The sequence below is a fragment of the Ictidomys tridecemlineatus genome, chromosome 1 (assembly GCF_052094955.1).
Source record: "Ictidomys tridecemlineatus isolate mIctTri1 chromosome 1, mIctTri1.hap1, whole genome shotgun sequence".
NCBI classification, from domain to species: domain Eukaryota; kingdom Metazoa; phylum Chordata; class Mammalia; order Rodentia; family Sciuridae; genus Ictidomys; species Ictidomys tridecemlineatus.
In genome coordinates this window covers 101,791,900-101,805,632 of record NC_135477.1, presented here as the reverse complement: position 1 = coordinate 101,805,632, position 13,733 = coordinate 101,791,900, and the positions used below count along the sequence as shown (strand labels likewise).

The window sequence follows — 13,733 nt, the reverse complement described above, 5'->3', positions numbered from 1 at the left end:
TCACCTCTGCCATTCAACTGACCTTTAACATAAGCTGCTTACAATCTATCTTTTTCACATATACAATATAATGGTGAGGACTATAAACCGCAATTAGACTGCCTAGTCTTATTTCCTGCCTTCACAAATTACCATCTAGGTAGCTAAACAAGTACGTGGTCCCTGTGGATTTTAGTTGTGTCATCCATGTCATCTCTAAAATAGTGACAATAATAACTCTCACAGTAATAATTGTGAGAATTCAGTGGTCATGCTTCTAAAACATAGTGCTGAATAAATGTTTCCTATAAAATTATTTTCATATTTTTGATTAATCAACTATTTTTAAATACCTGTTGTATGCTTGATATTGTATAAAGAGGCTAAAAATGAAGACTTCAGTTAGCAAGAAAGTAACCTGTATCCTATTTTCCAATTAGAGTATTAAGATCCTTGAAGTTCATTCTTTCAATCCATATATATTTACTGAATATCTGCTATCTCAAAACCCTGTGCCAGGCACAAGGAATTACAGGGAGGCAAAATGGAACTCAGGATGGGTTTTGAAAGAAGAGTAACAATACTTAAGTTTTTTTAATATTTTTTTAGTTGTCAATGGAACTTTATTTTTATTTATTTATATGGGTGCTGAGAATTGAACTCAATGCCTCACACATGCTAGGCAAGCAATCTACCACTGATCTGCCAACCCAGACCCAAGAATACTTAAGTTCTGAGAAGCAAGAAGATATTAACAAATAAGTGCTTAGACATGTTTATTATATATGGGGGGAGAAGGATCAGATTCTCTTGTATAGAATGAGAGTCCTTGACCTTCAGGACCATTATAACTAAATCCCCCATCATTGTACCTTGCACATGGTGAGAACTCTGTAAACGTTTATTGGCATCAGTGAGCATGGTGGTAATGACGAAGACTTTAGAGCACCACAATTTCCAGCCTCCCTTTAGAGCTGTTAACTTTATTTGGCTTCTTCGTTTCTTCATTTTCTACTGAATGAATGCCAGAAAGTCTTTTTCAATTTTTTTTCTGTCTGATGAAGACTTAGATAATGTCTGCTTCTTTTGGTAACTAAATATCCCCCAAACTCAGTTTCATGCTCCAGTGAGAAGATATTATGGTATTGCCAATGGAAACCACTTCACATTTGGGCAACATCATGATGTCTAAATGGCTCAGATTCAAGTTTCAGTATAGATCCTGGTTCCTGCACATTTGCTGTCAAAAACCACTTTATAGGAGCCAAACTGTGGAATCCTTCCAAGTGTTAGGCACTATTAGAAGTACCATTAAAGTACTGCAGAGTTTCAAAAGATTATGAAATTCTGATTTTTTAAACATAACATATTCTATGATACTTCCATGAAATTTTAATCTGCCTCTTGTTTCTGTCATGAGGCTAAAGGTAATTGAAATCCTCATTTTTATACATCATCACAAGTTTTAGAGAGAACTCCAAGTTGGAACTTCTATAAAAATGTTAAATGCAGCTATGAAATAGATCTTAAAGAAAACATAATTGTTTGTGGGGCTTGTTTTGTTTTGTTGCTATATTTCTTAGTCATCTTCCCATGCCATGTCCCTTTCTATTTCCTTTGGTCAACCTGCAGGAAATAAGATACAAGTAAAATAAAATTTTTATAAGATCAGAAATTATTTAGAGATAAGATATTTGGCTATCAGCCTGTGATACAACAATTATATTGATTTAGCATAAGATTTATCTCTGAGCTTTCCTTACAATCAAGACAAAAAATGGAATAATGACTCATCTGAAAAAGATATTTTTCTTATAATAAATTCCAAAGAAATTATCACATTTTTATAAATATTTTATAAGTAAATGATTATTTGTAAAATGATTTTAATGTCCTCCATCAGAATATAAACTCCTTGAAATCAGTGGTTGCATCCGTTTTGTTAACCTTCAAATCTCCAATTCCTAGAATAAATGTTAGTTGAATGAAAATGAAATGATATCACATGAATCCTTAGCCAAGAAACATAAACTAACATAATGGACCCTATCTTTCACCAAAGCATTATATAAAATGCAGTTAGCATTCTTCATGTTGTTAATTCTTTATGTCAATGATCACTAAAAGGGCTGAGGTTGTGGCCCAGTGGTAGAACGCTCACCTAGCATGTGTGAGACACTGGGGTTAATCCTCTACACCACGTTAAAAAAATAATAAATAATTAATTAATTAAAGGTATTTTGCCCATCTGCAACTAAAAAAAATCTTTAAAAAATTATCACTAAAAGCCTGTAGCATAGTATTGAATTGTGACTTAGTGAAAAGACTCACATGGGATATCACACTGATTTTTATTATAACTTACTAATAATTTTTATATGACCAAAATGGGAAAATGTAGAAAATTGATAAATTAAATGTTCTTTAAACTCCCCTGTTAAATATCATTGTCTTAACCACATTTTGGGCAAGAGCTGATGTTTGAAAATTTAAGGCTAAGATCTCTTGATATGGATTTTGTGACCATATCTTATGTTTTGACTTAAAGAAATAACAGACAAGCTGATAGTAAAGTTGATGTCCATTAGAAACATAAGAAACTTAACTTAAAACCCCACAGAAGGCTGTTCAACCTTCGTGGAGAAAAAAGTTGTAGGTAACTTTCTATTTATCTAACTAATAAAAATAGGAAGCATTGTTTTAGCAAATGTACTAATATTGTTTTTAATAAGAGGGTGTCTATATTGGTTTGCTGTAGCACATATACTATATGTTGGAAACATAGTCTGTGATCAGAAAATGTGTAATACAGTGCCATTTTCATTATAGGTGGAATTTATGCATATGAATATAGCACTGAAATTTCATTTTAATAATACCATAAAGTACAGTTTGGAATAAGGCAGGTACATCTTGGATCCTTCCAACAGGCATCATTACTATAATTTCCTCAAGAGTATGACCTATGTCTTGTTTTTCTTTATGTGCCAACTACTTAACAGTATCTGATATAGTCAAGGCACTCAGGAAATATTTGGATTGAAATTAACTGAGCTCTTGTAAGATTATCACACAACCTGGTATTCTTCAGAACAGCATTGAATTTGGACTATAAAGTCCAGATTTTTAAAACTTATTAAACATCTCTGTTACAACATAATCATCTTATTCATTTTATAGTATATTTTGTTTACTGATAAAATATAGCATATATCAATGAAAGATCAAATATGATAGCTGTTTACTGTCCAGCTTCCCTACCAACTCAGGCCAGTACCTTGATGCATTGCTCTTGCCAACAGAAACTGTATCCCAGTTTTCCCATGTCTTTTGCAGTCTTTCAAAGAATAATAGCAGATACTAACAAATTCAAAAAGGAAGCAAATTGGTTGGGAGTTTGCGTGGTCTGAGGGAGGCCAAGCCTCTGTGGTATTGATATTCTATTCATCTTATCTCAAGTCTACAGATATTGAAGAGTGCCAACCTACTTCTGTGTACAATTCTCAATCTTCTCTCTGGCATATGGAAATCTCACTCTTTACAGAGGCTCATCTTCCACATCCGCAGTTCACACTTTCTGAGGCAGGACACATGCAACACAACCAACTCCTGGCAAGGAATGAGCACAGCATGAAAAAATAAAAGACATAGAGGGGCTCTGACCTGAAGAAGCTTTAGCCAACCGATACATATCCCTGACAACCCTTTATTGAAATACAGAAGCTCTCTCATATTATTTTTACCATATAAGTGATTATGCAAAGCTGCATCCTGAGCAAATTTCAGAAATCTGCCTCATAGTTATTACAGGTAGCATTGGTCTCTCCTTTGTTTGGGGAAACAAAAGAGAAAAAACGTATGGTACTGCTTCTGTGTTTATTTCTTTTTTAAAATCTTCTTAAATGTAAAGATACGTTGAAAATCAAAATAATGAACAGTGTCTTGTTTCTTCCTTTTATTGTATTTTTCAAAAATAAACCTGAATAGTACATAAATCCTTAAAATTATTTCTATGGAGTATAAATAGCTCTTTTTAGTGCATGTCCTATTAACATAGAAACCAAAAAGTAGCATTGAATTCAGTTTTAACCAAATAAACAGTTAAATTTGTGTTTCCTGTATTTCTTGAAGCTTTTAACAATCATCTTTTTTATGATCATCTCACTCAAATGATTGAGTTACTAAGAATAACAGGCTTATCTTCAAGTTAGAAGCAAAATATGTATTATTTTGTCATTTTTACTGTTTGGAAGTTAGCACCTACATCTTTTGAAAAACACTTAAAGAATTTTGAATTTTTTATTTTTTCATAATGATGTATTCTTTTCTCTGGAAAACATAGCATTTGAAGTTAAGTATTTATCTCAAGATATGCTGTTATTCATTTCTAATTTAATTCAACATGTATTGAGTTCCCAATATTTTAGAAGACATTACCAGTCAGTGAATGTCTGTGCATTGCATACTACTATGCATGAAGCACTACTGTTCATGCTGAGAGGGGATACAGCAGCAGACTCAGCAAAGTTTTTGTCCTGAAGGAGCTTACCTTTTTGGCAGAGGAGATGAGATGGACAATAAACATGACAATGGCTATGTAGACTCCCAAACAAATAAATGATTTTATATATTAGAAAATGGTATGACAGACATTTAACAGGATAGTGGAATGATGAGTGACTGGGGCTGGAAATGGTGCTTCTCCCATAGCTAAGGGTGTCATGTGCAGCCTCTACATTTCTTTCTCCACTTTGGAGGTGTCTAGTTCTAATGCTGCTGCTCTTCATTTAGCTACTGGAAATACATAATTCTCTTTGTACTAGAGAGCAGTATAAGATCAGTGACTGAGTAGTTTTCTCCAGAAGTAAAGCAAATATACTAGTCCCCACAGATTTCTTGCCCCTCCCTTTGTACATTATTAACTGATTTTTAAAAGGTGACACTTGTCCCCTCTTTGCCACTACCACTTATACATTGTGGTATTTCCTAAGCCATGGAAAGGGACTCAGATGCTGGACAGCAGGGGTAAAAAGCACAAGTGACCAATATACACCCTAAATAAAAAAGGTGACACAAGGATTAAAGTCTCAAATATAGTAAGAAAATGAGGGAAATGGATGGATACTAGGCAAAGCATAAAGTTTTCTGTTACTGAGATATTATATCTATAAAGCTGTCCTTAAAATGGTGAAAGCCAGTTTCCAATTCATATACACATGGTCATTTATATGCAAGTGATAACATTGACTAAAGAAGCAAGTTCTTAGGAATAGTAGTTTATCTGGAGAATAAAAAACAAAAATCCCATCTATCTGAAGTTAGTGATTAGTATTTCCACTTGGATATTGCTTTAGAATTTGTAAAATACTTTCACATATATATAACCTTGGAATCCTCAAGAACAATGATGTGAAATGGGTATCATTGTCTTAATTTTGCTCGTGAAAAACATGGAAGTTCAGCAAAGTGATTTGCACAGAATATTTCACCCAGAAGTTGTATATATGAGTCCAGTTTGCTTTTCTTTACCCTATGCTACCAATATATATTTTCAAGAGAAACTAGACACAAAAAGGAAGTCATCAGAGAAGTAGTAGGATTGTGAATCTGAAACTATGATTTACATATCAGTGAGAAAATAATCAGTACTAGTTTTTGGCAATAATCAATGATTTTCAAAAGGAAACCAGACAGTAAATTGGTGGTGATGAAAGTTTCATACATGTCAGAGAGGGATTGGATAAAGAAAATTAGAGGGGTCTCATGCCCAGGGTATATTCAAATAATTTTACAAACAAGTAGACATAAACAGTTATACTTAATTACAATTACATAGAAGTTAGAAGTTCTGTGTGCTCTTGCTCAGTAGGCTGACTACAATAAAAGTAATGTACTGTACATTTCAAAAAAGCTTTAAAAGTAGTTTAAAAGTTTTCAACATAAATAAATGAAAATTGTGAGGCAGTAAATATGTTTAACCTGATTTAAACATTACACAATGTATGCATGTATCAAAACATTGTATGAAACCCCATTAATATGTGCAATATTATATTTTTATGTATCTGTGTAAAAGTAAATTTTAAAAGAAGATTCAGTAGGGGGATTATTAGAGAAGAAGGGGACTTGGAGAAGCAAGAGGGGAGTGGACATGATCAAATTATGTTGTATGTTTGTACAAATGTGCCACAGTGACACACCCATTATTTTATACAGTTAACATGCATTGGTAAGAGAAAAAAGATTCAATAGGTAGACAAAATAAGTAATAAATTTGGGAAACCTGAGTATATTAAAAGGAATAAGGACAATATTATATAATGATATCAAAGAGGAAAATATACATTTTATATTCCAATAACTACACATGTTATTACTATTTCTGAGGCTGGGAGGATAACTCAGTGCTAGAACCATGCTTAGCATCCCCAGCGTTAGAAAAGAAAGGAAGGGAGGCAGGGAAGATATTTCTGTAATCTGTTGAGAAGGAAAGCGTAGGTACAATGTAAAGCAGATTTTGCAAGCTGAAGAAAGAAATGATCATAGTGAAAGTAATTAATGCTTTCATAGCCTCTTTATTAATGTACAGTATGATGTTTATGACTGTAAAATGAAGATAGAAAGGACCACAGACTTCATTGTAAAGGAAGTTCAAATTTCAGTGCTTACACGGGCCTTTGCTGTAGTCCCCATAAACTCTCTTTTGATGGCCCCTGGAGAACTAGATGTCATTAAGCATTTCAAGAAGGTCATTACCATAAATAACTATCATAGTTTTCTTTCATCCCATTTTTTGATTTTCTGAATACCATAAACTCAAATCATTAAAAAGCATATAGTTCATCTGATAATTTTGCTAAATTTGTTCAACTAGTTGCCTAAAGATTCCTCAATATAATGTTTTACCAACTCTGACATCAACTGATATAATAATAGATGACAGAAACTCAGATCATTTTTTATATGAGAAATATTACCCTAAAAGATGGTTGAGTTTATTTTGTTACTAAAATTACCATTTTGATTACTAAAAATTAATCTAAATCAGTGGTTTTACATTAATGTAAGCATTTCAACTTTGAGGGGTGGCCAATACTAATAAAAACTACTTCTATTTCCTTTTGTAAAACCAAGGGAAAATTGTGAAAGATTAATTCATTTAGTCCTTCCACAGCAGGATCCTCTAAATTAAAAGTCATTTGAAATGACTTTGAGGACAGTTTAGTACCAGATTATATTTGAACTTCAGGTACTGTTTGCATCAGCTCAAAAAGTACTGTATTTTCCCCTTTCATTATCAGAAAACATTAGTACATTGCCTAGTTTTGTAACTTCATTGTCATAAATCTTCTTAAAGCATCATATAATTTAAATTATTATTATATGCCATTAGTTCTGCTGCCTTGGGATGTAATGACTCATATTAGTAGTCTATATAATAAAAAGAGTTGATGAACTTTTACTGGACTGTCCTTTTGGGACTATAATTTTCAACATTGTCTGGAAGCTTTGCAGTCCTTTCATGCTAAAGTGTTCTTACACTGTCTATCATTGACACATTCACCCACAATTCTATTTCCTGTAAATGTTGGACTTTTCACCATGTTGATCTAAGAAGTTCTTTACTTGAAGAGTCACTAAGGGTACATGTTCAGAATGTCAACATATTATAAGCAAATAAGATGATTTTGTAATCTCATTAAATTCAATTTTAGATTGGTATCTGCAAATCAAGAGATAGGTCCATCTTTTCAAGGTAGAGCTTCTAAACATTATCCCATTATTGTAGACATATTATTTTGCTGAATTTTAAGCATTCGAGACTGGATGGGGGGGAAAGAATGGTATAGCTAGTTATCATAGTTTGTAGTATTTTCAGGAGGATTTAATTCTTGGGTTAGCCAATAATTTTGCATAAGGCTGAAGAAAATATCTCCTAGAGCAATGAGTTTTATTAAATTATATAAATGGAATATTACTATATCTGATTATAAAGTATAGTACCTTTGTTATTATTTTATATATGTTATAGACCTCTTTATTTATTTTTATTTATTTCTTTTGTAGATATAAATTTTACATATAGTCAAATGATCAGGTTTCACTTTTCATATTGTTGAGTTTTGAAAATTGTACATACTCATGCCTTAGTTCATTTTGTGTTGCTAAAATAGAACATTTAGACAAGGTAATTTATTACCAGCAGAAATTTATTGGTTCACACTTCTGGAGACTGGGAAGTCCAAGATTGAGGGACTGGTGAGGGTCTTCTTTGCTATGTCATCCTCTGGCAAAAAGGAAAAGAAAAGGCAAAAGAGCAAGAGCTTGAACTTGCTGCCTCAAGCCCTTTTATAATTGGCATTAATCTGTTCATAGGGATAAAACTAAATACCTCACATTAGGTCCTACCTCCTAACACTATTGTAATGGGAATTAAGTTTTCAATACTTTCTTTTGGGGGGATGCATTCAAACCATAGCAACCCATTTTAAGCACCATCTGAATAAATATCTAGAACCTTTCTATCACCCCCAAAATTTTCTTCTTTGCTCTTCCAGTTCTCTACCTGATCCTGTAATCTCTGTTGTAATTTGTCTCCATAGAATTTTTTTACTGTTCTTTTTTTATATAAGTATCAGTGCATTTTAATTTTACAAAATATTGGGTTTCATTGGGATACTGGGTGCTTTCATTATATCTACTCTCTCTAACTCCCCCCTCCTTTTTTTTTTTTTTTTTTAAAGAGAGAGTGAGAGACAGAGGGGGACAGAGAGAGAGAGAATTTTAACATTTATTCATTTTTTTCTTAGTTCTTGGTGGACACAACATCTTTGTTGGTATGTGGTGCTGCTGAGGATCGAACCCGGGCCCGCACGCATGCTAGGCGAGCGCGCTACCGCTTGAGCCACATCCCCAGCCCCCGTCCCCCCTCCTTTTGATTCCTTTTCCCTTCCCTAATATCTCCCCTTATACTTTCATGTTGTCTTTTTTTTCTACTTTTTTATATTTTATATATGAGAGAAAATATGTGATACTTATTTTTACATCTACTTATTTCACTTAACATGATGTCCTCTGTTCCATGAATTTTCTTGCAAAGGACATGGTTTCACTCTTTCAATGTGTACATTTTACCCCCCATTTTCTTTATCCATTTATTGGTTGATGGGCTTATAGGCTGATTTCATATCTTGACTGTTGGGAATAGTACTGCAATAAACATGGGTATGCAGGTATCTCTAATATATGCTGGCTTTGGTTATTTTGGGGTATATATCTAGATCATATGATAATTCTAATTTTAGTTTTTGGAGGAAACTCCATACTGTTTTCCATATGCCTATACTGATTTAAATTCCCACTAGGAGAGTATAAGGGCTCATTTTCTTCCACATCTTTGACAACATTTTTTTTCTTAATAATATCCACTGTGATGGGGTTAGACAGAATTTCAGTATAGTTTGGATTTTCATTCCGATGATGACTAAAGATGTTGTATATTTTTTCATGTATTTATTGGACATCTATGTTGCTTCTTTTAACAAGCGTCTGTTCAGCTCATTTGCCCATTTATTGATTGGATTACTTGTTGTTTTGGTGTTAGATTTTTTGGAAAACACAATTCTGCATTGTGTTATGGTTTACAAGTGAGGAGTCCCCCAAAAGGTCACATATGAGACAATGCAAGAAGGTTCAGAGGAGAAATGATTGGGTTACAGCCTTAACCTAATTAGTAAATTAAAATCCCAATTGGGATTAACTGAGTTTAACTAGAGACCTGTGGAGTATGGCTGGAGAAAGTGGTTCATTTGGGGCCTGGCTATGGGTTATATATTTTCTATCTGAAGAATGGAGTCTCTCTCTGCTTTCTGATCACCATGTGTGCTTCCTCCCTCTTCCACACACTCTGCCATGATGTTCAGCCTCACCTGGAACCAGAGAAATGGAGTTGGCCTGCTATGGACTAAGACCTCTAAAAATTGTGAGCCCTTAAATAAATTATTCCTCCTCTATAGTTGTTCTGATCAGATCTTTAAGTCACAGCAGCAAAAAAGCCTGACAAAAACAGTATATATTCTGAATATTAATTTTCTTCAGATGAATAGCTGACAAAGATATTCTCCCATTCTATAGACTATCTTTTCACTCTGTGGTTTTCTTTGCTGTGCAGAAGCTTTATTAATTTGATGTAATCCCATTTGTCAATTATTGCTTCTGTTTCCTGAGCTATTGGAGTCCTGTTCAGTAAATCATTGCCTATACCAATAACTTGAAGTGTATCCCCTGTGTTTTCTTTGAGTAGTTTCAAAGGTTTCAAAGAACTTAATATAAGGTCCTTGATCCATTTTAAGTTTATTTTTGTACAGGATGATAGACAGTGGTCTAGTTTCACAGTCTCATGTCTATCTTTCTGCTCTTTGTCTACAGGTTTTTAGTTTATTGCTGCTGTTGTTTTTGCTCTTCTTCCTCCTCCTCTTTCTCCTCTTCTGTTTTTTTAATTCAATTTTACATATTTTATTATAATTGCTCTGCGATCATTTTTGTTTGGCTTTTTAAAATTATTATATAATGGTTTCTCTAGGAAATTAGGGTTGGTCAATTCATCTTTATCATAGTCTGCTTAGAGCTAATATTATACAATTTCACATAAGATGTAAGATGCTTACAACAGTATAATTTCATTCATTCTCGTGTTCTTTATGTTATTGTTGTCATATAATTTTGCATTCATATACATTAAAGCCACACAAAAAGCTGTTATAACTTTTGCATTAAAGATTCAGTTGTGGATCTAGGGGGAGAGGTGGCTCACTGAGTGCATACTTACATGATTGAGGCCCTGATTTAAATTCTGAGCATACCCTATCCCAAAAAAAAGATTCAGTTGTAATTTTAAATAAATTAACAGAAGAAAAATGTTAGTCTTTATTTTTGTCCTTATGTTGATCATTTCTGGTGCTGGGAATTTCTTTCAGGTTTCGTCTGGTGTCATTTACCTTCAACTAAAAGAACTTCCTCTGTCATGAAATTGCAGTACAAGTCTATACCACATTTTCTCAATTTTTGCTTACCCAGAAATTTATTTATTTGAATATTTTTTATTTGAATATTTTAAAAGCCTTTTCACTGACTGAAAACCAAGTGAGTTGATGAGTTTGTTTCAGTATTTTAAAGTAGTCATTGTCTGGTGGCCCCCATTGTTTCCAGTTAGAAGTCAGCTGCCATATGTATTATTGTTATATGTAGTATCTTTTTTCCCATGGTGACTTTCAAGATTTTTTCTTTATCTTTGGTTTTAAATAGTATTACCATCATGTGCTTATTGTGTGTTTTTTTGTATTATTTTGTTGTTTTTTTAACTTATCCTGTTAAGCATTTTCTGGGCATTTAATAGGTTTTTCACTAAATTTGGGATTCATGGATATAATTTCTTCAAATATATTTTTCTGTCCTATTCTCTTTTTTTAACTACTTCTGGGGTTCTACATATTTTATATAAATTATGTGTCTTTACATTTTCTCATGGTTCACTCATGCATTATTTACTTTTTCCAACATTTTTTATTGTTTATTTTTTCATGGCTGTAGGTATTGAACCCAATGGTGCTCTAATACCAACATCCTCAGCCTTTCTTGTTTTTTATTTTGAGATAAGGTCTTGCTAAGTTGCCTAGGCTGACTTCCAAGTTTGATGTCAGTGATGTCAAGTGATCTTCCTGTCTCAGGCTTCCTAGTAGCTGGGATTACAGGCATTCACCACCATACCCAACTTTTACAATCTTTTTTCTCTGTTATTTAGCTTGGATTATTTCCATTTATCAGTTTTCATGTTCATTTGGACTTTTTTCTTCCTTCTCTACTCCACAAGTAAGTCTGTTCAGTGAATTTTTATTTTAGGTATTAAAAATTTTAGGTCTAAAATCTCCACTTAGATTTTTTTTTAACCAGGGATTGAAATCAGTGGTGCTTTACCACTGAGTCACATCACTATCACTTTTTATTTTTTATTTTGAGACAAGTTCTCACTAAGTTGCTAAGGCTGGCCTCAAACTTGCAATCCTCCTGTCTCAGCCTCCAGTCACTGGAACTATAGGGATGTGCCACTATGCCTGGTTTCCACTTGGACCTTTTCTGAGGTTACAGTTTATGTGTTAAAATGCTCTTTCACTCATTATAGCCATTTCTTTAAGTCCTTGAACATATTTATAATAATTGTTTTTAAAGTCCTTGTTTTCTAATTCTAACTAACTGGGTCATCTTTAAGTTTATTTTTTGTTTTGTTTTCGCCCTCTTGACTGTGGATCTTATTTTGCTGTTTCTTTGCATACTTAGTAAATGTTTATTATATGATGGACATTGTGAATGGTGAACTATTGAATCTCTAGATTCTGTCATATTCTTCTGAAAAGTGTTGGTTTTTATTATAGTGGGCATTTAAATTACTGGCTGATGGCCTTGATTTTGTTCAGGCTTTTTTTTACACTTTTATGTTGAGTTTTGCACTTAGTTTTAACATAAACTCTTAGAACCAGGATATCATCTTTCCCCCTAAGGAATGACCATTCTAAGTTTCAGTAGAAAGCTGTAGGTGTTTATGAAGTCTGTCAAATTGGCAAGATTCAAACTCTTAACACTCTCCTCTGTGTTAGGCAGAAACTTAAGTCTCTGCTCATGTCCTTCAACTTTATACCTGTAACTGTTTACCAGGTCCTTGGAGTCTTCCCTATAAAAAAAAAACAGTCTGGAATTCAATCAAAACTGATTAAGAATTTGATGAAGATTGGGAATTATTTCTTTCTGTGGTTGGCTCCTTTCTATAATGAGTTTCCCTTCCTAGTTTTCAACTGTTCTTTCATCCCCAAACTCCATCCTTGGACACTACAAGGCAATGAAACAGCAGACTTCTCCTGGGGTTCTAGCCACCTACTTGTTGGGAAAGGAAAGTCTTCTCAAGTGAACAAACACCCAGTAAAGATTCCTTTGTTGAAAGGTTTAATCTCCTTCATTCAGTTCTGCCTGCTTTGGGTTTCTCCCCACTGCCATCAAAGAGCTGTATTTTATTTTATATTTTCTTCAGAGTTTAATCATTATTACCAGTGAAAAGGTAAGCGGTGTACCAGCACAACACCTCTCAGTATTATCTTTTTTAAAAGTGCATTTGTATTGAAATATTTTTGATGTTTTATTATTAAAGTATTTTATTATTAAAATAATGGGGTTTTTGTTTTGTTTGTCTATCTCTTTGTTTTGTGGTGCTGGGGATTGAACCCAGGGCCTTGTGTATGCGAGGCAAGCACTCTACCAACTGAGCTATGTCCCAGTGCATTTTTATTAACAATCAAAAAAGTGTATGTTTATGTGAAAGAAAAATCTGAAAGGATATAGTCTAAATTGTTATGAATGATAAGATTACTGGTGATTGCAAACGAACTTAGGTACAGTAGCAAAGCCCTTCCTTTTTGTTCTTCCTGGCAAAGATTGGTTTGTGATGACTATAATAAGATATGGTTGTGCTTCCTTGCTATACTTTATATTATAATTTCAGTAGGCTAACTATATAAAATCCTAGTAATTTATGTATATGGTAAAGAATATTCTTTCTATCTTTAGGAATATAGTACTTGAGACAAATCAAAGTTTAATTTTTGTACAGAATAATTCTTGTCCAGAATTTAAAGCATATTGATGGAGCAACCAGAAATAAATCTCAAATTTCAAACCCCTCAGATTAGCTGTGTATGCTATTTCTAAAC

General features: G+C 33.3%; 1 protein-coding gene across 17 annotated transcripts in view; it reads left to right on the top strand.

Moving 5' to 3' along the window:
* The window catches only part of Arb2a (ARB2 cotranscriptional regulator A), a 446,980-nt gene that overhangs the window by 410,469 nt on the left and 22,778 nt on the right, over nt 1-13,733 (top strand). Inside the window, exons 11-12 of one of the 17 annotated variants that reach the window (XM_078044929.1) lie at nt 9,903-9,961; nt 10,956-11,021. The exons of 15 other annotated variants lie outside the window; for them this stretch is intronic. In XM_078044929.1, the coding sequence (XP_077901055.1) occupies nt 9,903-9,961; nt 10,956-11,006 (110 nt within the window). In that variant the 3' untranslated portion in view covers nt 11,007-11,021. Of the gene's footprint in view, nt 1-9,902; nt 9,962-10,955; nt 11,022-13,733 lie in introns of those variants that run through there. One more of the 17 variants, XM_078044931.1, reaches the window with a different exon arrangement.